General features: G+C 58.4%; 1 protein-coding gene across 1 annotated transcript; it reads left to right on the top strand.

The window, feature by feature from the left end:
- The first annotated feature begins 11,038 nt into the window (after positions 1–11,038).
- On the top strand, positions 11,039–26,768 carry NAGK (N-acetylglucosamine kinase). The gene is made up of 10 exons (XM_067533592.1): positions 11,039–11,101; positions 16,020–16,104; positions 17,078–17,176; positions 17,602–17,743; positions 19,002–19,112; positions 20,454–20,566; positions 21,713–21,800; positions 25,009–25,106; positions 25,273–25,351; positions 25,594–26,768. The coding sequence occupies exons 1-10, from the start codon at positions 11,073–11,075 to the stop codon at positions 25,779–25,781; spliced, it is 1,032 nt and encodes a 343-aa protein (XP_067389693.1). The 5' UTR covers positions 11,039–11,072; the 3' UTR covers positions 25,782–26,768.
- The last annotated feature ends 974 nt before the right edge of the window (positions 26,769–27,742 follow it).

Raw genomic sequence — 27,742 nt, 5'->3', positions numbered from 1 at the left:
TCTTCTCTGCTCAGGTCAACATCCCCCCTGAAACCTCGCAATCAAAGACCTTTACCGCTCGCCCGGCAGATCTCTCCCTCTCTGCTCTGTCCACCCCTTCCCCTGCGAATGTCTATGGTTCTGGAAAAGAACGGAAACCCATGAGCTGATGCAGTCATTGATGGGGCCAGCGGCGATGAGCAGTGTGGAATGGGGCATACAGCACAGGCCAAGGTTCTAATCCCCAGCCAGTCTCCCTGTGCCTCTGTTTCCCCATATGCAAAATGGTGGTGTGACAGTACTCAGATCACATTTGTTGCTGCATTTCATGATTCCTCCGCTCTGCGTGGCCATGGGGAACTTTGCTGCCCCAGCAGAGACAGAACTCAGAACTTCCTGCTGCAAAAACAACCGGACTCTGTGACGGAGATTATGGCCAGCGTCATACAAATCAGAGTAAATGACGGCTTGAGTTGAAGGAGGATTGTGGTTAGCAGTACAGAGCCTATGACACACAGCAGCGCTGTTCCAATTCCACCCACTAGAGGGCAGAAGTGTCACATACCCAGTTCATTGCAATGCCTGCCTGTAAAGGATCCCTGCCATCAATTTCCGAGGAAGGCCACACCTCCCGGCCCCTGCGCCCTGTGGGGAGTCCTAGTAAAGAGGGGACAGTCTCCAGCCCTTAGTAGGGCAAGCCCCGGTTCCAGGCCCCGGCCCTTGGGCAAAGCAAACGGGAACAGTCTCTAGCCCCCCTCCCCCTGAGAGGCAGGCAGCAGGGAACAGGCTCTGGCCCGTTGCAGGTGATCACACCGAGGTCAGGGTAGGAAGGAGGAATGGGGACACAGGCCCACCCATCTCCACTGTGTCCCAGCCCAGGGCTCTGGCAGCGAGGGGGTGTCCCGTCACTGGGTCAGCGGGGCTCCGGCCGAAACGTGCCGACTTGGTGCAAGCACAAGCTCGGCTGGACTGTAGTCGGCTGCCCCTGGGCTACTTCCTCCCACCCTCTCCCCAGAGCACCTGTCCCTGGAGTCACTCCCCATCTCCAGCATCCCTCGGCCTCATCACTCGACGGCAGTCCGGGAGCTCTTCGGAGCCGGCTGCAGAGGGCAGCTCCTCCAGGTCGCAGGGTCCTGGGATCTTCTCCGGTTCAACGAGCTCAGGTAACTTCTCCAGGTCCTCCAGGCCCCAGGCAGTGGGCAGCTCCGGCAGCCTCTCCTTCAGGTGCAGCCCCGGCAGAGAGACATCCTTCTCCCTCGGCCGCCTGCCCCTGACTGAGCGGGCAGGCCTGCCTTTTATACTCCTAGTCCGGCCCACCTGTTCCGGTCAGGTGTCACTGCACTCCCGGGCTCCGCCCCCCAGAGAGGGTTTGGCTCTCCCTCGCCATAAATTACCGAGGGAGGCCACACCTCCCGGCTACACCGCCCATTGCCCCGGGGGTTCGTGAGGTATCATCGGCGCTGGCCCCGTTCTTTGTGTTTCAGTCCAACGTTCTGTATGGCGGATGACCATGGCAGTGGGACCACCCCGCCAGGCAGCAGCACCCGCGGGAGCGGAGACAGAGCCAGAGTCTCCCCCGCTGAAAGGGGTGATGGAGATGAGTCTACCCCGGGGGGCCTTCTCCTGGGAACCAAGCTGTGACATGGCCCTGGCTGGTGATCCAGGAAAGAAGCCGCCTACCTCGGATTGCCCTGGAGACGGGAGCTCTGCTCTGCTCCCTGCAGGAACTGACGCCCTTCTCCATGTATGTGATAGCACCCACATGCCATACAATAAAGATGGGCTCGATCCGTCTAGCCTTTATCAAGCAAAATCATCAGATGCTCTGAGCAAGCACAGCTCATGCAGGGTCCCTGGGGATCCGGGGGCCGACGCAGGGAGCTGGGCTAAAACGAGAAGCTAAGCTCCGTCCTGCTCTGGATGACCCTGGAGTAACTCCAGCAACGTCGGAGGAGTCACGCTGGATTCACACCACTGGGGCTGAGAGCAGCTTCTGGCCCCCAGCGCCCCGCAGGCTGGAGAAGGTAAATGAAGCCGTCAGCGGAGAGGTGGGGGAAGGTCCGTCTCGTGGGCGCGGTTGTGCGTCTGCGCACAGATCTGCGGGGCGGGTTTGGGGCTGTGCTGGCAGGTGTTTTTGCCCATGTAAATGTGCAGGTGCGTGTGTTTCGGGGAGCGTGTGCGCATTCGTGGGCCTAGGCGTGGGCGTGCGTTGGAGCGTCTCTGTGTTTCGGGGAGCGTGTGCATCGCTCGGTGGGGCTGTGTGTGTCTATGCACCTCTTTCGTGACAGCGCGTGGGCAGGCCGGGGGTTAGGGGTGTGCGTTGAGTGTAGCCACAGCTGTGCCTCTGTGTGTACACACAGCGCTGACTGACTGACCCTCACCCTCTGCAGAGCTCCCTTCCCATCCAGGAGCAGCAGTGCGCAGACTGCCTTGCTGCGCTCGTTATTTCAGACGCCGTTAGACCCGCTATATGGCCCTCTTCACCTCGCCTCTAACGGCGATGGCCCAAACCTCCCCACCATCCCCCTGCGATGGACTAGCTGCCTAGCTATACGGGTACCCACCATCTCTCTCTCTCCAGCCAGCCTCTCCCTATTCCAACCCATCCGTCCCCGCAGGTACCCAACTCTCACCCTCCAGCCATCCCCAAGTCTTTTTCTCTCCCCAGAGCAGCCCCATCTAGCGACAATCTCCATATTCACCCCCTGCTGTAAGCTCTCCGGGGCAGGGGCTGTCTTTCTTGTTCGGTGTTTGTACAGCACCTAGCGCCATGGTGTCCTGATCTGCCAAGGGGGTCCTGGACACCACAACAATGTGAATAATAAATGCCAGTAATTATCTATCCATCCACCCACCATCTCTCTGTGTCTCTCTCCCCCGAAATGACCGAAATGCCATTGCAGAGCTGGGAGTGAAGAGAACTGCTCGGCACCGAAAAACCTCGTCTTTCTCCCCCCCGCCCCGCCTGGGACTGGGCGGTTTCATCCTGAAGCCCCTTGTCAAGCTCAGCCATTAAGTTGTCACAGGCGTTTAAAGGGCCGATGGAAGTGTTTGTCCTGAAGGAGAGGCACAGCTGTAGCCGCCAATCGCTGTCTGTCACTCCAGGGACAAAGCGGCGGATGGGAGCTGACGGGCAGCCAATGATGTTTACAGCCAACACTATATTTTCATTTACATTCATTGGCGACGCCCTAATGGAAGGAAAATTGATACTCGTTCAGCCAGGGATGCAATTAAAGCCATGCGAGGGAGCCCACTTTGCCGTGTGGGAGGGCGGGTTTGGCAAGGCAGCGCTCATGCCAGGAATGTGTCTCGGCAGGAGGAAAGCATGAAGCCCCGACGTGTGGTATTTCTCAGCCTCGTATCTCAGGACCTAGAGGCCACGGTGATGGGCTCCTCCAGCACGGACGAGGCTTGGACTAAAGCCCAGCTTGGATTTTCGATTCTTTAGGGGTGATCGGGAACTGAGAGGGGAGATATCGCCTCACGTGCCCGTCACTGTGGTATCCCGCCCTCCCCTAGGCCACTTTAGACTGTCAGGGTGGCGTGTGCTCGCGTGGGAGCGGAGCGTACAGAGAGCGGGAAAGAGAAGGCACAGGGATGAGGGTAGCGCTGGGTTCTGAGTGCCGCGAGGTCCGTGTCTGGCCATTCTTGTGGCAGTGAGTTCCACTGTCCAGGTGCAGCACCCCTGGAAGATGTCCGCCCTGCACTCACGAATCTCAAACTCTTGGTCATCAGCTTGACTGTCCTGGTGGCAGGCAGAGCGGTCGTAGCAGCGGAGGGAGAGCTGGTCTCTCCAGTGGCTGAGGCCCGGGATGTGAAGAGCAGACAGAGCCATCCAGCTGGGCTCTGCATTCAGCGGGCCGACGGGAGCCGACGGGCTGTCGCGTCCTGTTCCAGCGGGACGGGGGTGACTTCACTCCGAGCCAGAGTGCGTGACAAGCACCAAGGTTAGAGGCCAAGATGTGCGGAGCATCATTGCCAGGGGTCCAACCGGAGGGAGCAAATCCTTGTGGCCATCCCAGCGGGCAGTGGGGGGAGTTGTCCAGCGTGGCTCCATGCAGCAGACTGGCCACAGAGGAAGGACGTGCATGTGTTTCAGCAGACAGAGCACAGAGATGCCTTCACGGGCTGGGGGGAGGCCAGGACAGAAACACCAGACAGGCAAGCACCAGAGCGTTCGCCTCGAGGGCCCCAGTTCAAATCCAGCCCCGGGAGCTGGGTCGAATGGGAATTCTGGGTCATCAACCCCGCAGCTGGATCCTTGCGGTCGGCATGGGGCGCAGTGCCTGTGGGGGGCACTAGAGGATGCTCAGGGAAGGAGGCAGGAGAGGGTGAGTGGGGTGGAGCTGTTGGCTCCAACAGGGAATCCAGCTGGATCAAGCTAACTCCTCTCTGCCCCTGCTCTTTCCTTCATTAGCACAAAACCCCGTGGTCTCCAAAGCTCAGGAGGCGTTTAGCTCCGGGGTTTGGGTTCCATTTGTTGCAGCTGTGGGGCCACCCATGCAATTCAGGCTCATCATCCGTTTTACAGATGGGGAAACTGAGGCACAGAGCGGGGATGTGATTTGCCCACGGTCACCCAGTAGCAGAGTCAGGAACAGAACCCAGATCTCCAGCCCAGCGTGCGGGCCACCAGGCCACGCTACCCCTGCTAAAGCAGCCCCTGTTACACGTCCAGCAACGATCCATTTGTGGCCCTGGCCCTGATTCAGCACAGCACTGACGCACGTGCTCAAATCCTATTGGAACCAAGCACCCATGCAACCCAGAGCAGGTGCTTCGCGGCTCTCCAGAATCCTGGCCTAGACAGGGGGAGATTCCCACGGACTCCACTGTTGTCTTCAAAACGGCTTAAACGGGATGCCAGTGAGGCTTTTTCCTTGGGCTGGGGCCTTGCCCAGGGCCACTTCTATCTGTGCTGGCGTCTTCTCTGCCAGGCTGAAGAGCCGACTACTAAGTGTTTGTTCTCTGCGTAGATTCTTATAGACTCTAAGTCACCCCTTAACCTTCTCTTCCCTAGGCTAAAAACAGACGGAGCTTTCTGAGTCTCTCACTCTAAGGCAGGTTTTCTAACCCTTTGATCATTCCCGGGGCTCTGCTCTGACCCCTCTGCAATTCAGCCACCTCCTTCTTGACTTGTGGGCACCAGACCTGGAGCCAGGATTGCAGCAGCCGTCGCACCAGGCAAAGAAGGAAGTGCATTGACTTGCTCAGGGTTATGCAGTAGTGGGGCTGGGCTCCCGGGAATGTCACCGCGCTGCTGATTCCACTGCGCCGGACCCCTCTACCCAACAACGCAGCGTCTAGGAGAGGCCGTAGAGACGAATATTGTATCTGATTGAAACGACCGCTGGGATTTAAGGAGGGAGAATGCAGTTAATATAACAGAAACGGGCAACAGTCGTCTGCCTGCGAAAGTGCTGGGGGACCTGTGCTAAGCCAAGTGGGCAGGACTCACCAGGGGCAACTCAAGGCCGCTCGGTGCCTGGCGCAGGCCCTGAAGTCTCAAAGAGGCAAGACACCCAACAGAAAGAAGGGGGAGCCCTTTGCCAAGGTCACGTTGCAGGTAGGCGGCAGAACCAGGGCAAGAACCCAGCTCCCTAGATTGCCCCAAGTCAAAGTCCTACCCACTAGACCACACTACCTCCTGGGCACCACAAGGCATTTCTAACGGCACAGCGGCCCCTGCCACACCACTCTAGAGCAGCGGCTCTCAACCTTTCCAGACTCGCGGGCCCCTTTCCAGAGTCTGATTTGTCTTAAGTTTCACCTCGCGTAAAGACGACTTGCTTCCAAAAACAGACCTAAAAGTACGAACGCCTCGCAGCGCGCTCACTCGCTCTTCCTGACGAATTGCTGACTCTCCCGTTCTCCCCTTAGCATTAGAAGAGAATCGATTGGCATATAAATACCGTACTTCCATTTCAGTGCCTGGCATGTACGAGCAGTACAGACAAGTCACTGTCCGTACGCAGTTTTAGTTTGTACTGACTTGGCTAGGGCTTTTTATGTAGCCTGGTGTAAAACTAGGCAAATACCTAGAGGAGTCGATGTACCCCCTGGAAGACCTCTGCGTACCCCCAGGGGTACACGTACCCCAGTTGAGAACCACGGCTCTAAGAGCACCGGGATCAGCAGCCGTGACTCTGAGAGAACAGCACCCCTTAATGAGTCACCAACCCCACTGCCTGTGCCTGTAGGAGCTTGTTGCTTTCCCCCCCAACTCCACCCAGACACCCCTCCTTCCTCCCTGGGAGACATGACAAGCCCGCAGCCTGTCCTGGTGCTACAATTATCGTGCACACGCTTTTTGATGCACTGTACAAACAGCTAATTAATTGAACCTCATGCCCCACTAACTGGGTAAATATTATGACCCCTATTTTAAGACAGGGAAACTGAGGCTCCAATAATTGAAGTCACTGACCTAAGCCAGTGACTTGCAGAGACTAGAATCCAAACAGCCTGGCTCTGCGTTCAAGCTGCTAGACCACCAGAAGCAAGCCAAGCTCTTTTGTAACCCATTAAGCCTCGGTGCCTAGCAAGAAGCGGGCGCTTTCCTTATGATTATCCAGGTGGTTTTGTAATTCTTCTCATCCCAAAGTGCTGGGTGCAGCAACATAAACAAAATGCAGGTTGGGAGAATTAGGTGATAAGGTGCATCTGTCCTTCGGCGGCATGGAGCACATCAACAGGCTAGTAAGAAGTTATGGAGAGGACATGTAAGCCTCACCCCTCCCAGTGGTGCATCAGAAATGCAGCCACCTCTGGGGTGGAACACAGCAGCTGCCAACAGCACAACACAACAGTCTAGGACAGGAGCTTGGTAACATCTTGGCAGCTTGGGCCCAGCTCAAAGGAGCTGATGCGAGCCAGGGAGGCGAAGAGCTGTGCAGAACATTGCCGGCCCCAGCAGTCACCAGGCTGGGTTCGGGATGACCGGGGAATCCTGATCCCTTCACTCGCAATGGTGTGAAGTGCAGACTAGGGGGCATTCAGAAAGGGGTTCACGGCCACAGGCTGGGATAAGGGCCCCGGCTTTCCTGGGGCTGTTGCGCCCTCTCAGGTGATCCCGAAAACCCCGGCGAGCGGCAGCAGGAGGCAGAATGGAAAGCGACAGGGATTTACTACACAGCCCAAAGGAAACCTCAGTCCTGCAGCCCACGGCCTGCATTTCCCCTGCGAGCTGCATCCCAGCCTGGCAAAGGGCCGATTTCCCGATCTCCGGCGTCCTCTGGTGGCAGCCATGCCGAAGGGCTTGAAATTCACAGGGAACGGTGAAAGGACCAGCAAAGGGACCCTTCTAACTCGGCGCTGCTGGGTAGGCTTGATGGGCGGGAAGGCACCGCGTCCCTTTGCGGGCACCGTCACCACTACGGGTCCTGGAGGAGCAAGGGGTCATCCATTCCCAGCCCTCTGCCCGGAGGTCATGTCCAGATCGTGCCGGGGTGGGCCTACCACAGATAGCAGCCAGCCAGCTCCTTCTCCCTCGTCGTGGGCTCTCTTTGCCCACCTCCTGGTCTATTCTCACCCCCATTCCCCTCCCCTCCTGACTTTCTCTGCCTCCCATCACCCCACATTCCTCTGCCTTTGTCCTGCATTTCCCAGGATACTGCCCGCCCTGTGGCCCTCTGACATTCTTCCCGCCCCACGGCTGGTCCAGGAGGGTTGGTCTTGTGGCTAAGGCGTTGGGCAGGGACTCGGGAGATCCGCATTTGATTCCACGAACTCCCGTCATGACCACGGGAAAGTCACTTCCTCTCTCGGAGGCTCAAGGGTCCATCTGCAAACTGGAGCGAACCACCCTTCGTCTGCCTAGATGGTGAATCCTTTGGGGCAGAGGCTGCCTCTCGTTAAGCATCTGTACAGCTCCTGGCATAACGGGGCCATGATCCAGGCTGAGGTCTCTAGGTGCTGCTGTGGTACAACGTCTGGTCCTCAACCTCCAATGATGGGCCCTGGGATTCGCTGTAGGGAACCAAAGCCGGTCACACTAATGCTTACGGATGTGATCTCAGACGGACGGGATCCCTTGGCAATGGGACGCCTTAGACTGAAAACTATTTGGGGGAGGCAGTGCGGCCTAGTGGATACAGGATTGGACTGGGACTCAGGAGACCTGGGTGATAGTCCTGGTTCTAGCACTGGCCTGCTGGGTGGCCGGGGCAAGGCCCCGCTCTGTGCCTCAGTTCCCCCTCACCCAGTGAGGACTAGGATCCCGACTGCTTTGAGATCTACGGATGAAAAGCGCTATGTAAGAGCCAGGTGTTATCAGTGTGGGGAGGGATCAACGTCTGCCTCTGTGTTCGCACAGCACCCAGCACAACAGGGCTCAGACCACATCAACATGAAATAATAAATGAGGATGCTGCCTTATCGCCAGGCCCATTTGGGGGCTACATCAAAGCAGGAGCCGGCCAACCAACCGCCTTCAGCATCGTTCCCACCCTGCTGGGCTCCGTGTATAACCCAGCAGCCTGCTCACAGACTCCGGACCGACCAGCGTGCACGAGCACGGAGGGATAAACTTTCCCGGAGGTGAGAGGCACAGCTAGCCGACTGAGAATCCCGGCTCGGCTTTGGGGCACACGCTGCCGTCGCAGCCGCAGGAGACGCCATCCGGGCTCAGAAAAAGACTTGGTGCGGTTTCCTCATGTGCACCTGCATGCTATTCCTTGTGACTCAGCCTGTGGCCTTCGATGAGTTACGTCAGTCCTCTGTGCCTCAGTTTCCCCATCTGCCAAAAGGGGCTTCATATTGCTTTCCTGTTTCATACCGGTGTGGCGAGGGTTAATTCTTAGATTCCAAGGACAGACAGAGCCTCTGAAATGATCTAACCTGACCTCACACAGGCCACAGGCCAGAGAACTTCTCCACGATAATCTTTGTTTGAAGTAGCCCGGATCTTTTCGAACAAACAGCCCGTCTTGAATTTAAAATGAATGTTTGTACCATCGAAGGAGATCTGTGGATGGGAGTTGCCCTGGAAGGGCAGTTAATAAATAATCATAATAAAACCCAGCTCTCATGCACTGGCTTCACAGACTGTGAGTTTTTTAAATGTAATTTCAACCGAGAAGATCAATGTTGATTCTAATTTTTATTCATTTATATTTTCACAGCTGCACAAAGTTATAGGGAGAAGCTGTGATCACCGGGCGGAGCAAAGACCCCCCGGACCCTGCCCGGCAGCATCTTCACCCCAGTGCCTTCCCAGTCCTAAAATGTTTGTGGTAATGCACGGGTAGAGAAGAGGCAACTGCCCACCTCCACACCTAACTAGCACCCCAGCTCACACACACACACACCAGGGAAGCTGATCCCAGTGGACCAAAATTCAGTGATGAGTCCTCATCACGGGCCACCTGATCCACCAGGAGGTCTCAAAGCACTTTACAGGGGAGGCCAGTATCCTTATCCTCGTTTCACTGAGGGGGAAACTGAGTCATGGGGCGGGGACGTGACTTGGCCGAGATCACATTCAAAGGCCTATACAGCCCATGACCCAGAGCCTGCGCTCTGCAGAAACAGACCCCTCCTTCTCAGGCGCGGCACCGCTCGTTTCGATGGTTCCCCAGGCTCCCCTGTCGTTCATTCAGAAACAGCACATTTCTGAAATGGCTCTAAACTCTCACGACCTCCCACCAAAACTGGCCAGCACCCCTGCTAGCCCTCTGCCGACAGTCTCTCCTCCCCATCTGGAGCTCAGGCGCCCCACGCCCCACTGTCCGTACCCAGGAAGGTGCGCCCCTGTGCCAGGATAACACAAACAATAACCACCCAGCGTGGAGACTTCCTCCCCCAGCCTGGCTTCCGGATACAGGCCTGTCATTTGAACCAAGCTCAGATAAAACCCTGCTGGTAGGCGCTGGGCGTAAGGACGAGGGGGGGCTGTCGGGGCCAGGCTGGCGCTGCAGAGCGCTCACACCGGCCTTCGGCCCTAGGCAGACACCTCTGGGCAGAGATTCATCCATTCCAAGGCCATTAGGGAGCGTGTGGATCACCTCGTCTGCCCTCCTGGACGGCACAGGCCAGAGAGCTGCCCCCCAGTAATTCCCAGAGCAGAGCTGTTAGAAAACCAGGCAAGCTCCATTTCAAAACTGCCGGTGATGGAGAATTCACGCCGGTTCCACGGGCTATTTACGCGCAGCATTAAAAGTGGACGCCTTCTTTACAGCTGAACTGGCCTAGCTTCGACTTCCCGCTGCTGGATCCTGTCAGACCTTCCTCTGCCAGACCGAAGGGCCCGTCGGTAAACGTTTGCTCCCCGGGGAGGCGCTCAGAGCCTGGGCTCAAGTCCCCCCGACCCGTCTCTTGGCTAAGCTACACAGAGGGAGTCTCTCATGGCGCGGCAGGTTTTCACCCTTCAACGTTCTTCCTCCGGAATCGATAACCGCTCACCCTGCGCCCCGCCTGGGCCCACGCAGGGCCCCGCTCGCCTCTAGGGCCACGTGGACCCGCCCGGGCCGAACTCTCCTCCTTGCTCCAGAGGCCCGGATTTCGTGGCAGCCGGAGAATCGCCTTCAGTAGCGCGAGGCATATGACACATACATAGCGGAGGAGTCCTCCTGAGTCCACATTAGCCAGCGTGGCCGGCGGGCAGGGAGGAAGGTGCATGATGCTCTCTGCCAAGGCATGGGGAGGGGGGCGCCCGGTTGGTGCGGGGAGGGGGTAGGACCCTCCCTGCTGGGGATTGGGGTTTTGGGGAGCTCCCAGCTGGGGGGGAGGTGCTGACAGAGCCCAGCTGGGGAGGGGGTGCCAGGCATGCTCCCAGCTGGTGGGGGGGGGGGGGAGAGAAAGGTGCTGGGGGGCAGAATCCTCTCTGGAGGGACTGGGGGCTCCCTGTGGGGGAGGGGCTGGGGGTGTAGGCTCCTCCCTGGGGGGCGGGGCGAAGGTTCCCTGCGGGGGGGGGGAGGCTCCGGGAGGTTCCCTGCAGGGCGGGGCCGGGCGAAGGTTCCCCGCGGGGGGGCAGGCTCCTCCCGGGGGGGCGGGGCGGGCTCCTCCGGGGCGGGGCGGGCGGATCAGCTGACGTGGAGGAGGCGGCCCGGCCCGGCGCGGCGCTGCGCTGCGGTTCGCGTCCCGGCGGCCCCATGGCTGCGCTGTTCGGCGGCGTGGAGGGGTGAGTGCGGGGCGGGGCTGCTCGGCCCCCCCCGGCGTGTCCTCTGGAGGGGGGGCAAGAGTAGCCCCCCCCCCCATAAGTGTGCGATGCCCCGTTTCCATCTCGGTCCGACATCCGCGTGCTTGGCTTGCACCTTCCCGGGTGTGTGCAATCGCCCCCCCCCCCGCGTGCAATGCCTTACACCCGTGTCCGAGTGTGCAATCGCCCCCCCGCGTGCAATGCCTTATACCCGTGTCCGAGTGTGCAATCGCCCCCCCCCCCGCGTGCAATGCCTTACACCCGTGTCCGAGTGTGCAATCGCCCCCCCGCGTGCAATGCCTTACACCCGTGTCCGAGTGTGCAATCCCGCCCCCCCCCGCGTGCAATGCCTTATACCCGTGTCCGAGTGTGCAATCGCCCCCCGCGTGCAATGCCTTACACCCGTGTCCGAGTGTGCAATCCCGCCCCCCCCCGCGTGCAATGCATTTACACCCGTCTGTGTCCGAGGGGAGGACCGGTGTAGGTGGCTGAGGACCCCCGCCTGTGATGCTCCATCCCCACCCGTGCCGGGACTGGGACACTGCTGCCTCGCCGGCCACCCCAGCCTCACGAGGGGACAAAGGAGGACGGCCGAGAGGTTCCCTGTGGGCAGCAGGCTGCTGGGCCGGCTCAGGGTGTCGCTCTCGGGCTGGGAGAGGGTTACCCCGGGCCCCGCCCCATCCTGGCACCAGACTCTGTAGCTCTGGCCCGCATCCACTTGGCAGCGTAAGTCTGCTTCGCAGCCGGGGCGTGGTGCGCGGAGCCCAGACCACGGGGCAGTGACCTTTACAGAGGCAGTGAGGATCTGCTGAACCAGGGAAACGGGCTCCGGGTCAGTGAGGGTCTCGCGGGCGCTGGCTGTGTGCTGTTGGTGTGCCAGGCACCGCACCAGTCCCAGGCCATGGCCCGGTTCCTGCCCCAGGTGCGTTTATAATCCAAGGACAAGCGTATGGAGCGGAGGACAGATATTTACACTAGCGCACCCTTGCAAAATTGACCTTCAAACATATCGACCCAAGTGCAAAAATCCGCCCACTTGCCCTTCACAGTGGTGGGAAAAGCTAAGGAAGCTATCGGGTTCAGGGAGAAAGCTGCACCATCTAACCCAGGGGCTGGGCTGTGCTACAGATGCTTTGCTGGAATAGATACAGGTGCAGAGCCCCCGAGTGTAGACACAGCGTGTGCCGACAGGAGTTTTTCTACCAGCATAGTAACACCCCTCCCCAAACGACATTAGCTAAGCCAACAGGAGCACGCTCTGTCAGCATGGCTGCCTCCACAGCTGGCCCAGCTGTGCTGTTAGGGTGGGTGTTTATTTCACACACCTCTTGACCGATACAGCTGTGCCAAAAAAATGTTGTGACGTAGACCCGGCTAAGGTGTGACTTGAAACGGACTTTGTTAAACCAGTGACACCTCTGTGTGGACGTGCTTCTATTGGATTAAGAGTGGCTTTTTCCAGGTTAGCCCAGAACTGATTCAGTTTGAATGAAACTGAAATAAAAAACGATTTCAGTAGCCTGGTGTCGCCTTCACATGTCGGTGGGCTTTTCTTGTCTGTCGGGAAAGGGAAAACTACATCCCGTGGGGGTTAGAATTAGACAAGGCTGTGTTATTGGAAGTGTGCTCTCCTCCCCAAACCACATCTTGGAGCTAGTTGTTCTCTTTGGTGCGTGTACATAACTTGTTGGGAAGGGTTAGATGCGGGTGTGATATCGAATTGAAAACTGCACTGATTATGTGAGGGGGAACGCCCGCCAGAGGTTTCAGTGCAGTTCAGCTTCTGAAGCAGCTAACTTTCTCCAGCTCTGGGTTGAGCTTCCTTTCGGATTTAGATCTTAAAGTCCATCTGAAATGACTAATCTGTTATCGGGAGACCTGGTGATAGCTGAGTTCAGAGGCACTGCTATCTAGGCCCACTGCCTGTTGTAACCGGGTGCCCGACATCTTTAGCTTTGTAGTTTGAATGGACATGGGTCAGGCTAAAAATCAGATTTTTTTTTTTTTTAAAAAGCCCACTTTGTTACTTCGATTGGAAAAATCTGACTGGCTTTTATCCATGGTTGCCTCACTCTTGTTAACTCAGGGGAACAGGCCGGCAACGTTCACGTTGAAATCCTACTCACTTCCACATCCCTAGCTCGACTGGAGGGCTGCAAGGAAATCCAGTGGAAGATGCTGTGCTGCAGACTTTAAAGAGCACAAACGTTTTCAACATCAAGGTTTTCTTAAACTGGTCTTGAACCCTGAATTTTCAGGCCTAAACTGACAGTTCCCCCTTTTTAAAGCCAGTGTTTAAAAAGAATCCTTTAGAAAATTGAAACTGAAAACGGCCTCTTCCAAAGTCTCTCTCCTCACCTGTGTGCAAGCTCTCTTATTATTGTAGGGTCTGCCAGTCAGTCTGGCTGACCGGCAGAGACTGAGCATGGCAGACGGACAGTGGTAGAAGTGTCTCTATCACTGGATACTTTTGTTTCTAAAATGTGCATGGCACACGTGCAGATCTTACTGCTTGTGAAGGTGAACTGCACTTCTAATGCCTGGTCTTCCCCCATAAATTGTCTTGTACAAGTTAAAAATATATGGAGCCAGTTTCACGCATGGGGTGGCCAGGTGCAACCCTCTCAAAATCTATGTAATGATTGTTATGCTGTAATTTCGGAAGAGCTGCTAACATGTCCCGTCTGTACAACTGGAAAATACAGTCCTTGCCCAGGACAGCTTGAAATCATAGCAGGAAATACTATAACCGAAAAGGAAATCTTTACATTGCACAGGTCACGATTAGCCTGTCAAACTCACTGCCACCGGTGAATCGTGGAGGCCAAGAGCTGAGCAGGGCTCAGAAAGGATTTCTTTGATATTTAGATGGATCACAGAAAATCCATAGCTAAATTAGGATAAAAAACGAGAGGGCTACAAATCAGTCACTAGCTCATGGGTTAGGGAGACACTGCCCCTGTGAGCGGGTTATTCCGTACTTGTCCATCAGAAGGACCCTGCCTCTTCCCCGGAAGACACTGCCAGTCAGATAGGCAGGCTGGTGGGCTAGCTGGACCATTGACTTTGTTAATAACCTAGTTGCCTAGGGGGCAGTTGAGATGATCTCCCTCGTGCTGGCTGCTGTCTGAACATAAAAGGCAGGTGCAGGGCCAAGAAACTAACCTAAATGGACGAGATGCAGACGCAGGGTGGAAACGGAAGCAGAGGTGAAGTAGTGACATGCCCAAGGCCACCCAGCAGGTCAGTGATAGATCTGGGACTGGAACCCGGCCCTGCGGACTGGCTGGGAAGACAAGAGGAGGAGCAGGGTAGGGTTCCAGCTTGCACAAGAAAGCACTGCCCTGCGCGTGCGAAAGGGGAAGCGGAGCCTGCTTAACCCAGCGCTGGCCTTGGCCCAGTCAGCGGGGTGGTTTTAAGGTGACTCGAGCCAACGCTGGCCTGCCTGAGCCCCGCCGCGAGCGGGAGTGAGAGATTTCTGTCGGTCCCGAGCGAGGGTGAATGCGGGGCCTGCTCAGCTTTCGGGCTGAGGCTCGGAGCGCGGGAGCTGGGGCGAGGATCTCTCCCATCCGCCAGGCGGTTCTAGGAATTGCACTTGTTGCCATGGCTGCAGGCGTGAAAGGAGCAGGGCGGGTGCCAAGATGAATCCCAGCGAGGCAGGCTGCAAAGGCAAAACATTCTAGTTCTGCAGCTCTCCATACCCCCTCCTCGCCCCGGCTCGCTTGCCCCGGGTGGTTTTCTTGTGGTCTATTTGAAGAGAAACTTGGCTAGGAGGAAGGGAGAAGGGAGCCCTTCACATTCCCAGTGCTGGAGAGCAAAGCAAACACCCGTTGTGGTAGAGGAAGTGAGCCTGGTAGGTGTCTTGTGCAACAGCGGAACCGTGCAGAAAGCACATCCTGCTCTACTAAAGCCAGATCACAAACCGAAAATCTCGGGGGCCCAGATCCACGAAGGTATTCAGTCCCCTGACTTCCAGCCAGCGCCACGAAGATCCACTGATTTCAGTGGACATTAGGAGGCTAAATACTTCGTGGATCTGGCCTTCGATCCCCCGCCCCATGCAGATTCATAGAGCAAGTGGGATTTTTCAGAAGTACCTAAGGGAATTGGGCACCCAACCCTTTCTGGCTTTCAGTGGACGCCTAATTACCTTAGGCACTAAAAGGACCATAACGATTGTCCACTCTGATTCGCATGTAAATATCATTGCCAGAGCATTGTCCATCAAAACGATGCCCTGTATCGTGCTAATCTGGAGCAAGCAAAAGATGCATGAAGGAAGAGCTAGTGTAGACAGGACAGGTGTCTTGCTGCCGTGTCATCTAGGCATAGTCAGAGCTGCCTTCAGACACAGTGGCTAAAATATGTGAGCCCTAGTTCTGCTACAGCATCCCCCGGAGGGGGATCATGGCTCTGAATTTCCCAAGGTAGGCGCACCCTGCAGAGATTTCGGAGGAGCCTTTGAGTGGCTGAGGTGGTATTTCTTTCAACACCTTCCTTGAGCTTTAAACTATCTTGTTGGCAGCGAGGTCTGGCTCTTCCACTGGAGCGCTGCTCCACTTGGAAAGGTCACAGCAAAGCCCCAGCACTGCTGTGCAAACCCCCGTGCATGGTGCACAGCTGGGCCTGGGACAGATCCGGGCAGGAATCGCCGGCTTCGCACGAAGCACCCGCGGCTAGCGGGCCCCTAGGAAGCCTTCCTCACGTGTAGCAACCTCTGCATTTTTCAGCCCAGCTGCAGAGCTTGAAGATTCCCCTGGCATTTGGAAGTGAGGGTAGATTTCAGGAGCCCAGGCGGGGCCTGTCCTATATCTCTGAGCCAGGGGTGTGAAGCAGTCCGGCGTGGCGGGGTGAGCCCACTGTATGCTGAGCTGGCATGTTTGTGCCCTTGATTCCTTAGCGGGGGAACCCACTCCAAGGTGGTGCTGATCTCTGAAGATGGCAAGATCGTGGCAGAGACCGACGGGCCCTGCACTAACCATTGGGTAAGAATCACGCCGCAGGTAGCAGGCGCTGCTGGTGCTAGCGGGATCCAGGATCTAGTTACCGGGTGGGGGGAGGATGTTGCTATAGCAATCAAGACCGGGGGTGATTGGTGGTGGGGCGGGGGATGTCTGGAGTTGCTAATTTGCATGCCATTACCCAGAGTGCACGTCTCGTGTTCACGATTAATTGGTCCCACTGATTTCCAAGCTGTGAGAACAAACCAACTGGCCCGGACCAGGGGAGCAGAGAGCCCCTGTGTTTAACCCCTGCTGCGCCGGTCGAGTTAAAGCTGGACGGGGAGCGCAGACTCTTGGAACCCGTCAGCTAACGTCACGCCATTGATCCTTGGCTGGATGTCCCCCCACCCGCCCCCCGAGAGAAGGGAGCTAACACTCAGCCCCCCAGGCTGTTTGGAGGTGTCCTAAATCCAGATCTCAGTCCTGATGCTGGGGTCCCCATCTTCCGAATGGGCCCAACCCCAAGAAATAAACATGCTGAGGAGTCTGAGTTCTGGATTCAAACTCAGCGGCTACCCTTGGAGAGGGCTAATGCCGCAGGCTCTGCCGGCACCGGTGAAGAGGTGGGACCCCGACTGACAGGGCTGGGCTGGCAAAAGCCTCTCGTATAGCTGCCGCTACGGCTGCCCGGCCGTGCTTTTGCCAGGATCGCTTAGTTTGCTTGTGGGGAGGCTGGAGCCGGCCTGAACCAACACAAGCAGAGTGTGGCCGGTGTGAGCTGGGGTCGACGGTTATCCTAGGCCAGGAAAGTCCTCCTAGCGTGGTCCTGCCCTCAGCTGCGAGGGTGATGGGTGCAGTACACACACCCCCGTCCTCCCAGCGAGCGCTGATCCAAGGGTGGGATCCCCGGCTCCAGTCTGTGTGCTAGTCCCACTCCTGGACGGGTTAGCGTGGGAGCAGCTTGCCTGCGGGTTTAATGGGAAATGTTTCTTGTGTCCCCCCCACCCCCGGCTAGCTGGTCGGCTCGGACAAATGCTTGGAGAGGATCAACGAGATGGTCAGCCAGGCCAAAGGGAAGGCGGGCGCCAACCCGCAGGTTCCCCTCCGCTCGCTGGTGAGTCTCCCCCCACGCCGGGGTTTGCTGGAAGCTCCGCGCCCAGGCGGGCTGCTCAGAGCAGAGGGGAGAGGCACCGCCCTGAGGGAAGCTGGGGCAGAGGAGGGAGGCCGGTCCCGGGGCTAGAGCCCAGGACAGGAGGTGGTGAGGGCCCCGTTCTCGACGCTGCTGCGGGCTGAGTCCTTGGGGTGTCTTTTCCCCTCTGGAGCGGGTCGGCTGCTCCCCCGTGCTCCCGGCAGCGTGGGCCACAGGGGAGAACGTCCATCCAGTGCTCAGCGAGAGGCAGAAAAGCCAACGGGAGTGGGCGGGTATAAGAGGGAGAAGGACGCGGGGAACGCTCTATGGTCCACAGGACGCCCGGCGCTGGCGAGGGAGGGGCGCGCGGCTCTGATCTGCAGGACTGACGGGGCGGTGTCCGGGCGCAGGGGCTGTCTCTGAGCGGGGGAGAGCAGAAAGAAGCCATCAAGAAGCTCATAGAGCAGCTGCAGACGCGTTTCCCGCAGCTGAGCGAGAACTACTACATCACCACGGACGCCATCGGGGCGATGGCCACGGCTACCGACCACGGCAAGGACCAGGCGCGACAGGCTGGGCCCGCGGCTTCTGGGGCTTGGGCCCCGATGGGTTTGGTGACTGGGGGAGGAGCTGACGCTATAATCCGCCCCCCCTTTGGAGCTGCTGTGTTTCCAAGGCTTGGTGGGAGCGTAGGAAGCGACGAGCGCCGGGGAAACGTGCATAGCAGGGATCTGCTTCCCCGGCCTTCTGCCCCGAGGGCCCACCACGGGGATTTCCAAAGGGGACCCGAGAGCAGTGAGGTGCCGCCAATGCTCGACGGACGTGTGGCCCTGTGGCGGGGTGCTCTGCCCCCCGAAGGGCCTGGGGCACAGCCCCGTTAAACGGCAGTTTGCCAGTGTCAGCTCCCGCTGCCTGATGAGCAGCTGATTCCTACCAAGGCGGAAAGAGCCCAGCGGGGGCGGAGAGCTGCCGGGGGCAGGGAGATGGCTGCAGATTGGGGGTGCAGCCAGCATGCGTGTCCCCGAAGGCAGGATCTGAACAAACCCTGGGTGCAGCGTTAGCCCTTCTTGGGCTGGGGAGACTGACCGGCAGCCTCCGGAAACTCCCAGGCCAGCAAGTAACGAGCTAGAGCTCTGGCACTGCCGCCGCGAGGGGGAGTCTCCTGGTACTTGCGGGGCCCTGGCGGCTAGAACCGGTCCCTGCTGGGAGTGGCTGCAAGGGGAGCCCAGAGATCAGGCCCGCGTGCGCCTTGTGCTGCCTGGAGTCGTTTGCAGTGTGCGGATTAGCTTCGAAAGAGGGACCGGCCGGCTCACGGGGCGCTGGCGAGGTGCTGGGGGCGGGCAGAGCCTGCCTGCACTCTGAACAGGGGACCCACGGGAGCAGCAGTGGCCCCTTTGCTTCATGGGCACGTAGCATCGGACGGCGGGGAGAGGCAGGGCTGGACGGAGGATGGCAGAGGGACCTGGCTGGGGTTGCTGGGCTCGGCTGGCGCTGGCACCTGCAGGGCCCAACTTACGGGTGGGCAATCGCCGGAGGCACGGGGGTCAAGAGGCCAGGAGCGGGGCGGGCCTGGGGTGGAACGGAGCTTGGGGTGATTGGGGGGGGCAGGCAGCCGGCCCTGGGAGCAATGGGGGGATGGACAGGGAGGCAGCAGGGGCCCAGGGGTGATGGGCGGGGGGCCCAGGAAGGTAGTGGGAGCCGGGGGGTGGGGAATCCGGGGAGGTTTCGGGGCCAGGGCACCATTTTCCTTCCGGCCAGCCCTGGTCAACTGTTTGTGTCAGGCCCGTGAGCCCTTCCCTCTCTCCCGTAGGTGGCGTGGTGCTGATCTCGGGAACCGGTTCCAACTGCAAACTCATCAATCCTGACGGGTCGGAGGTTGGCTGTGGAGGGTGGGGTCACATGATGGGAGACGAGGGGTCAGGTGAGACACGGGGCAACGGGCGCGTCGCCTCGCTGAGGAGATGCGGGGAACGGTGGGGCTGGCGGGGTTGGGTGGAGGGGGGCCGCGGCCAGTGGCTAGCTGTGTCTGATCCCTTCCCACTGCTCTGCTGAGCGACCCACCACAGATCTGAGCCCTCGTCCAAAGGGCCTTTCAGAGGCTAACCCTCCTTCCAGCGCCGTGGGGAGGCTGGCATCCTCCCCGCTGGGCCGTGAGCAGCGGGGACGGGCCGCTGACGCTGAAAGTCTCTCAGTGAGTGGCTAGCAGAGCCAGGAGTCCCTGGCTGTCTGACGAAACGCTGCCTGGAGCCATGTCCCTGGGTGGGGGGAGCGGTGGCAGATCAGGAACTGAAAGGTAAAAGCTGCGATGGGAACGTGGTGCTGTACTTACATAACTCACAGGGAAGCCAGCGTTATGGCTGCGAGGCACTGGACTGTAGGGAAATGAGCAGGTGTGGGGCCCGAGCGACTTTTTAATTCTGCCCTCCGTGGAGATGCCCAGAGAGAACCAGAAACTCAGGCTCCTTTTTCCAGCCGTAAGTTTCCTCTCGGCCGTGATCTCGCGAACGCCAGCGTTCTGCGTGTGGCCGTTCTGTGGCTGTGCTGGCCCCAGCCTCCGTCGTGCTCAGACGTGTTCCACGGAAACAAACCCTGCTGGACAATGCCCCGATCAGGCGAACGGCCGGCGGAGGGCCAGGCCTGATCTTGTGGGGTGCTGTCGCGGGAGGTTCTTGGCATCTTGCACAATTGGGCCCTGTGGTTCCCAGCGATCTAAGTCGTGAGACACGGAGCTCGCGTCTCTGCCGTGGAGACGTAAAGCCAGCTATAGCGCCTGGGTTGCGTTTTCACTTCTCTGCCTGCACAGCTGGCCAAGGGGGGGATTGCTGTTCAGAACTGAAGCCAGGCGCTGCGGGCTTCCTAAAGCTCTTGATCTGAAAATAACAGGGCTTAGGGCGTGTCTGCAGGGGGAAGCTCTTCTGAAAGAAGGGAGGTGTGAATTCAGTGCTGTTGTTACCCGGGTCAGTTTCCCCAGGTCCACGAACCCTGAGAGGAGCTGGGAAAGGAGCGAAGACAGGAGGCTGGTGATGTGAAGCTGATCCTGGCACTTTCTAATATTTGGGATTCTTGTCAATTTTGCCCGTTCACGCTCCATTTCCTGGCTGTGTTCGGGTGGCTTCTGGGTCCCTCCAGCATCCTCGCAAGGGTGTTTTACTGACCTTCCCTCTCCACTGTTTGGATGCGGGTCGGGCAGCAGCTCCGCCCTGCCTGAGGGCCAGTGAAACCAAGTCTAAGGGCCGCCCTGGGCCGCTCCCCTCTTCTGCAGCTTTCTGGATCGCGCACCAGGCTGTGAAGATTGTCTTCGACTGCCTGGACAACCTGGAAGTGCCGCCCCACGACATCAGCTACGTCAAGCAGGCCATGTTCGATTACTTCCAGGTAGGGGCTGCCCGGGTGCTGCCGGGAGAGGGCGCGGCGTGGGGGCAGCCGAGATGGGGACAGGCTGGGTCTGGCGTCTCAGACTAGGGCTCAGAGCCCCGGGCAATCGCTGTCGGTCTCCTGCTTCGCCAGAGCTCTGGGAAGGGCGGGGCTGTGCTGGAAAGCAGTGCACCACTCGGGTCTCTCTCCTCGGCATGCCTGCCCCGGGGAACGCACGCAGCCTGGCCCCACGGAGTCACCAGGCCCGGATTAAAGAGCGTAGGGGGCCCTGTGCACTATAGAAATCGGGCCCCCCACCTTCCGTAATGAGACAGCCAAGCACCCCCCGAATGCCCCTCTCTCCACCCCCTTAACCTGACAATCCACCACACATCCCAGCGTTCCTGGCATAGATCCCGCTCGCCGCAGCCCTGAACACCTCTGTCCAACAGCCCCCAGACCCCGCTCACCCCATGGCCTCTAACAACTTGTCCCAGCCCCTCGCCTGCCACCTCGGGGCCTTCCTAGCCCCTCACCAGTGCCTCTCCCCTCCCTGCCCCTTCGGCTTAGCACTCGGTTCCTGTCCTGGCTTCTCCCGACCCTGGCCCCACGGCCCTGCGCCACTCAGGTTTGGCCCGGCCATCTCTCCACGAGGGGGCGCGGCCGGGCCGCACTTCGGCGAGTTGCAGCGCTGCTCAAGTTTGGCTGAGTTTCTTAATGGCAGCCCCCACAGTCTGAGTGAGGGACCCGGGGCCGAGGATCAGGCCAGGGCCCATCCGTCCAGCCGCTTCTGTGCCTGAGCCACACGCTAGGAGGCTGGTCCAGGCCTGGCCCCGGTGCCTGGCTGTCCAGCGGCTAATGCCGTCAGCTCTGGGGGGCCCTGGTCAAGACCCACGCGCTGCCCTTTCCAACAGCAGCTCTGGCCTCCGTGCGACCCTCAGCGGCTCCTCTGCTGTTGTCCTGCTGTGGGGCTTTGCCGCCGGAGGGGATCTCTCCCGCCCGCGTCTGGCTGGAGACAGGGTGGTGCCGGGGAATTGTGTGACGGGATGAGCCTGGCAGAGTCCAGTTAGCGCAGCCCCCTGGCCTTCCTCCGGACTACGCTCCTCTCCCCGCCGGTGGGTGCCTCTTCGAGGAAGCATCATCCCCGCGTATCTTGTGTCCCCGCAGATCTCGGACAGGATGGGCCTCCTGACGCATCTCTACCGGACCTTCGAGAAAGCCAAGTTTGCAGGATTCTGCCAAAAACTAGCAGAGGGTATTGGAGCGACTTGGTTCTGGGGGGTGGTGGTTAATCCTCTCTGCGGGTTCTGGGTCGGCGCCCATCCCCTGGGTGTCTGGGCAGGTGGTGGGGCAGGAACAGCCTGACAGGAGACCTGGGCATGGCCTTTCTCCACAGGCCGGAATAGCTGTGGAGTGGAGCGCTGCTGCTGGTCGGGCGGGCTGGCTGCTGGCTCCCAGCCGGAAGAGGAGGCGGTTTGTGGGAGGGAGGGACACACACCGTGGGCGGGATCTGGAAAGCATCACCCCGAAGGAGGAGCAGCATTGCGGGGGCTGGGGGGGCAGGAGGGGGTAGGGTGACGTTGAGAGAGGGGGGAACTCAGGCTGGGTATCAGGAAGAATTTCCTGCTGGTCAGAGCTTGTCACCTGCCCAGTCTTCTCCCCAAGGAAAGCCTTGGGGGCCCCATTGCCCGGGACTCAATTTCCAGGAGGGGGCCGTCCCGCCCAGGTTGGGGAGATGGGTCTGGCTGGGCTAATGCAGCCCCGTGGGTCTGTGATCTGACTCCAGCCCTGCCCTCAGCAGCAGCGGGGGCCAACCGCACCTCCATGAGCTCAGAGCTGTGGCAGGGAGCATGCTCGGCACAGGTGTGCTGCCGCATCCCACCCCTTATTGTCCGTCTCTGGGGAGTCATCGCCAGAGGGCATGGCCCTTTGGGGTGGGTACAGCCAGCCACGCTGCCCCCAGCTTCCAGCCTGTGGAAGTGCAGTGGGGGCCGGGTGGGGGTCCACGAATGCTCGCTAATTCCTGATTGGTTTTTGCATGCCCCTGGCACGGCGAGCTCTGGGTACAGGCAGGTCTTTGGTAAACCAGACAGAACTGGTTCCCCACAGTCCATCCCTCCCCAAGCAAAGCCAAGCCCCCTGCCCCTGAAGAGATGCCCTGGAACTGCATCCCCGACTGCCCGAGTTTTGACTCAGACAAGGGAGACGAGCCAGAGACTCCATGAAGTCACAAGGGACTTGGCTACTGATCTCACGAGGAGGGTGCGGAGATGCGGTGGGGAGGGGTGGCCGTATAGAACCCCCGACAGGTGCAATATAGCCCTAATTAAATATGGCAACGTGGGCTGAGCTGGCACCTTTGCTCTGGATTCTTCTGGTCACGTTGCGATATTCTCTTCCCTGTTCTGACTCCCGGCTGCCACTTGCAGCCCGTCAGCATGCAAAGCTGTCCTGGCCGGTTGAAGTGACCCTCCTTAAACTCTTGGGATGTTATCAGGCTCCCCACCCCATGGGACTTAGCACAGCAAAGGGCGTCTGATCAGAAAAGCCCGTGGAGAAAGCGAAATGTGCCCGTACAGCTCCGGGGCACAGACAGCGTCGCTGTCCTGGCTTCTTCCACGCTGCTGAGTGCGAGGAGTTACCTGTGCTATTGCTAATTTGTCACGTACTCTCTCAGTTGGGTAAATGGCTTTCTGGGTCTCCGTTTGCCCGATTAGTGACACATCCCTACCTCGCTGCGGGGCTGAGATCTGCAGAGTGAAGGCACTAGAACTAATGCAGAACATCCGCCTTCTAGGGACCCTGCGTCCGCCTTAATAATAAATTGGGGGAGGGCTAGAACGTCCCTGATTCCAGGCCTCTTCGCTGCCAGCACGATCCAGTCCCAAAGCCCTGGTGTGATCCAGCTCCCTCTGCCACGGGGATGGCCCCCGAGGTCACGGTGCTTAAAACCTGCCTTGGGCACCTGCAGAGAACTCTAGAAATTACTCTGGGTCAGGTCAACAGTCCGTGCTGGACGTCCGATTCTTTATTTGTAGCCTCGTAATGTCTAGAAACCGCAGTCAAGGCTCCCGGGCCCCATTGTGTCGGGGCTGAACGGAAATGAAAGACAGGCAGGGCCTCTTGCCCTGGGGAGTCTGCAGCCCATGTATTGCTCTGATACCACGTAGCGCTTTGCTTCCTAACCCTCCCTCCTGGGACCAGGAGAATCTGTAAACCACCCGTGCAATTCACAATAATGTTCTCCGGGGCAACCCTGAACCACAAAGTTAAAACTGTCCAGGCTGGGGCCAGGTCTGCAAAATCCACACCCAAGCGACATCGTTACACTGACTTACCCGCTGGCGTAGGCAGCGCTGGGTCGATGGGAAAGCATCTCCTGGTGATGAAGCGAGAGCCTCTCACGGAGGCGGATTAACTGCACCGAAGGGAGCAGCTCTCCCGGCCATGCAGCAGCATCTTCGTTGAAACACGACAGCGGGGTGGGCGTGTAGACAAGCCCTGGATCTCTCTAGTTAAGGCTATAAATCAGCCCCCTCTATCATCCCCTTGTGGTCTAGGCCAGTGTTTCTCAACCTTTTTGATACCAGGGCCTGGCTTCCCCTGCGGTGTCGGGGAGATCTCAGGGACTGGTGCCGGTCCATGGACCGGTCGTTGAGAAACACTGCTCTAGGTCACGCAAAACTGTGAGACTCTTACCCTTCAGGCTGAAGTATGCCAGGCACCTGATCTGCCCCCTTTGGTCGAAAGTGGGAGTAAAATCTCTGTAGCTGCTTTTAAATAACCGGGTGAAAATGTTCATCATAAATCTGTCGGAGCCTCTCTTTATGGATGGCAGCAATGTAAACAGTATTGGAACTGGAATCACTCCCCCTGGTGGCAGGAAGGGAACCTATTCGGCACGGGTGAGACCACATTTGGAGTACTGTGTCCAGTTTTGGAAGGATGTGGACAAATTGGAGAGTCCAGTGGAGGGCAATGAAAACGATGAGGGGGCTGGAGCACAGGAGAGGCTGAGGGAACTGGGCTTGTTTAGTCTGCAGAAGAGAAGAGTGAGGGGGGATTTGATAGCAGCCTTTAACTACCTGAAAGGGGTTCTAGGGAGGATGGAGCTAGGCTGTTCTCGGTGGTGGCAGATGACAGAACAAGGAGCAACGGTCTCAAGTTGCAGGGCGGGAGGTCTAGGTTGGACATTAGGAAAAAGTTTTTCACTAGGAGGGTGGTGAAGCACTGGAGTGGGTTACCTAGGGAGGTGGTGGAATCTCCATCTTTAGAGGTTTTTAAACTGCAGCTTGACAAAGCCCTGGCTGGGATGGTTTAGCTGAGTAGACCTGCTCTGAGCAGGGGCTGGACTAGATACCTCCTGAGGTCCCTTCCAACCCTCACCTGCTGTGATACACTTGTGGCTGGTGCAGCCGATGTGTGGCCATCCCTGACCCTGCTTTACTTCTCCTTCTGCTCAGGTGCCCAAGCAGGGGACCCTCTGTGCTGTCACATTTTCAGCAAAGCTGGGGAGGTCCTGGCTCGACACATTGTAGCCGTGCTGCCCAAAATTGACCAGGTAATCGCTGGGTGGCTGTTTCCACGGGGTCCTAAGTGCGCTGAGGAGTCAGAAACGCTGCCGGCCTGGGGCCACCTGCCCCGTCTGTGCCGTGCAGCATCTTGCCCTGATCCGCAGAGGTGCGGGCGTGGTGTGAAGTAGCTAACTCTGTGCACTTGTCCCCTAGAGCCTCTTCCAGGGCGAGGTGGGGCTGCCGATCCTGTGTGTGGGCTCCGTGTGGAACAGCTGGGAAATGATGAAAGCAGGTGAGCCAGCAAAGCGGGCGAGGGAGGTCAGGGTGCAGGAGTGGGGGGGGATCGCGGTCCTATTCCTGGCTGTGCCCTGGCCAGAGCCTTTGTGCCCCCATCTCTGCAGATGCTGACCCTGGCTCGGCAGAGTCTGCTGCGGTGCCTGGGGTCCCCGCCCTCTCGCGGCTCCAGCCCTCGAAAAGCGATGGCCGCGCTGTCGCTATTGGAAGGTACTGACTGACGCGTTTTCCCCCTCCCAGGGTTCCTCAAGGTCCTGAACCAGGCCCGGAACAAGGAGCCGCACAACGTCTTCTCCAGGTTCAGCCTCTTGAAGCTGAAGCACTCGTCAGCGCTGGGCGGGGCCAGCCTGGGGGCTAAGCACATAGGCCAGACCGTGCCCCTGGACTACACAGCCAACGTCGTCGTCTTCTACACACACTCCTTCTAGGGCTGCAGGGGGCTCCTCTCCCCACGCCCCAGCCAGCGGTCTCTGCCCGGGGCACCAGCCGGCCCTTCTGCCCTCCTTTTCGAATGGGCTCTTGGTTCGTCTCTCCGGCCCAGCCTGGGGGAAGAGGGAAGCTATTGAAGCATGGACAGGAGCTGCAGCTGGCTTTTTGTATCACCCTGTTTTGTAATTCATCAATAAAAGGCAACAGCCACAGCTGACTCCCTCGGTCCTGGGAGCTGTGTCCTGGGAGCAGAGGCTGTTATTTATTGTAGGGCCTACATGCCAGACACTAGTCCCTGCTCTGTGCTCACACAGCAAGCTGTAGCCCAGGCAAGCTGTATGCACTGGGGAGAGTAGCTCTCAGAAGAGTTAAAATGTGGCTGGGCTCGAGGGATGCAGAGGGGTGAGGGGCTGGAGCTGACTGAAAACCCCTCCCCGAAAGGGCTGTGATGGAAAACAGCTTTGACTCAAAGGGAACGTCTGTGGGAAACATTCCCCTTTCCTCCAACAGCTCTGGTTCTGTTTGGCCAGCTGAGAACTTTTTACTTGCTGAAAACTAAACCACCTTCCTCCCACCTAGTTCAGCCAACTTTCATTGTTGCTGAAGCTTCTCCGGAGGAGTCGCTGATCAGCCCAAGGCTGGTGAAGTACAGGGAACGCCTCAGTGAAGTGCTTGGAACAAGAGAGGGGAGGAAGCAGGACTCCTGGGTTCTCTCTCAGTTCTGGCCTCAGCCAGCTTTGTGACTGAGCTGTGAAGTGGGGACAATACTTCTGTGGCACCTCCTTATGATGGACAGAGTAGTCCTGGTTGAAATCTCCTTAGAGAGGAGTGAAGGTTGAGCATCCCCAGTGCAGCACTTAACACAGTGTCTTCCAATGGGTCTGGGGTCCCCCCTTGAGGTGGGACAAAACCCCCCAGTTCTCCAGGGTCACAGGCCTCTCTCGAGCTGTAAGAGTTACAAAGAAATGCTTCAGAGGAGGAAGCACTTGTGCCGTGATCTCCGCTGGAGTTTGCAGAGAGCTTGACCCAAGAGCCGAGTTGTGAAGTGCCCCATTCCTTTGCAGGGGTGCTACCGCAGCTGTCCATGGAGCTATTTCAGAGTGGACTATTTTACTGTTTAAAGAAGCATTACCATGAAGCTGTCCCCTGCATTGCCCAAGGTATCCACCACTTCAGGTTAGCAACAGACCTGGAGGGGCTGCACAGCTCCTGTGCGCAGTTACACCACCCGAAGGCTATGGCCAACTCCAGACTTAATTTTTGCCCATGTAGAGATGGGGGAGGGGGGGGTTATAGCAGCAAAAGCCCTACTGTCGCTGCACCTGCAGCAGCACCAAAGGGCTGGTGGTAGTGCAGCTTGTCACGGGTGGAGCTGGTATAAGCGATACTGCTAAGAGCAACTTTTTGCCCTTGTAAGATGCATCTCAGGAGAGTTTGCCGGTAGGGCTAAGCTGGCAAACCCTTCCTAACAGACCAGACCTGTGTCTTTATGGCCAGGCTAGCACACATGCATTAGCCAGGCCTCTGAAATCCTAGTGGAGACAGCGGCTCTAGATTTTACTAGGCGAGAGCACGGTGGGGCCTATAATAGAAAGCAGACCCGTGTCTCCACTAGGGTCTTACAATAGAAGAACTAACACCCATTTCCCCCATAATAAAAACGACCTTTTATGGTAGCAAAGGCAAAGCCAAACAGCGTCTTAGCTCGAGAGGGAGAAGCCATACTAGGGGAACAAGCTACCCCTCTATAAAGCCTACTCCAAACACTAGTTCTCAGCACAGCCCGAGTGTGGCTGGAGTTTTACTGGTGCGAAGGTGCCTTACAGCACTAGTGTATCCCCTTCCCATAGGGATTAAGCTAGAGTGGTCCCTCCATGAGGATGACTGTACCAATAACTGCACTGGTACGGTTGAGGCAGTGCACCCTGCCCGTAGGCCAGGCCCCTGTGCTCGCCCACCA

The sequence above is a fragment of the Emydura macquarii genome, unplaced genomic scaffold, assembly GCF_026122565.2.
Source record: "Emydura macquarii macquarii isolate MOO-44397 ecotype Brisbane River unplaced genomic scaffold, CSIRO-AGI_Emac_v2 contig_3345, whole genome shotgun sequence".
NCBI lineage: Eukaryota > Metazoa > Chordata > Testudines > Chelidae > Emydura > Emydura macquarii.
This window is presented reverse-complemented; position numbering and strand designations above follow the sequence as displayed.

Excerpts from the sequence above, each read along its gene's own strand:
- NAGK (XM_067533592.1), top strand. The coding sequence starts at position 11,073 with ATGGCTGCGCTGTTCGGCGGCGTGGAGGG. Across the intron at positions 21,801-25,008 it reads CTGCCAAAAACTAGCAGAGG|GTGCCCAAGCAGGGGACCCT; the intron begins GTATTGGAGCGA and ends CCTTCTGCTCAG. Across the intron at positions 25,352-25,593 it reads CTGGGAAATGATGAAAGCAG|GGTTCCTCAAGGTCCTGAAC; the intron begins GTGAGCCAGCAA and ends TCCCCCTCCCAG.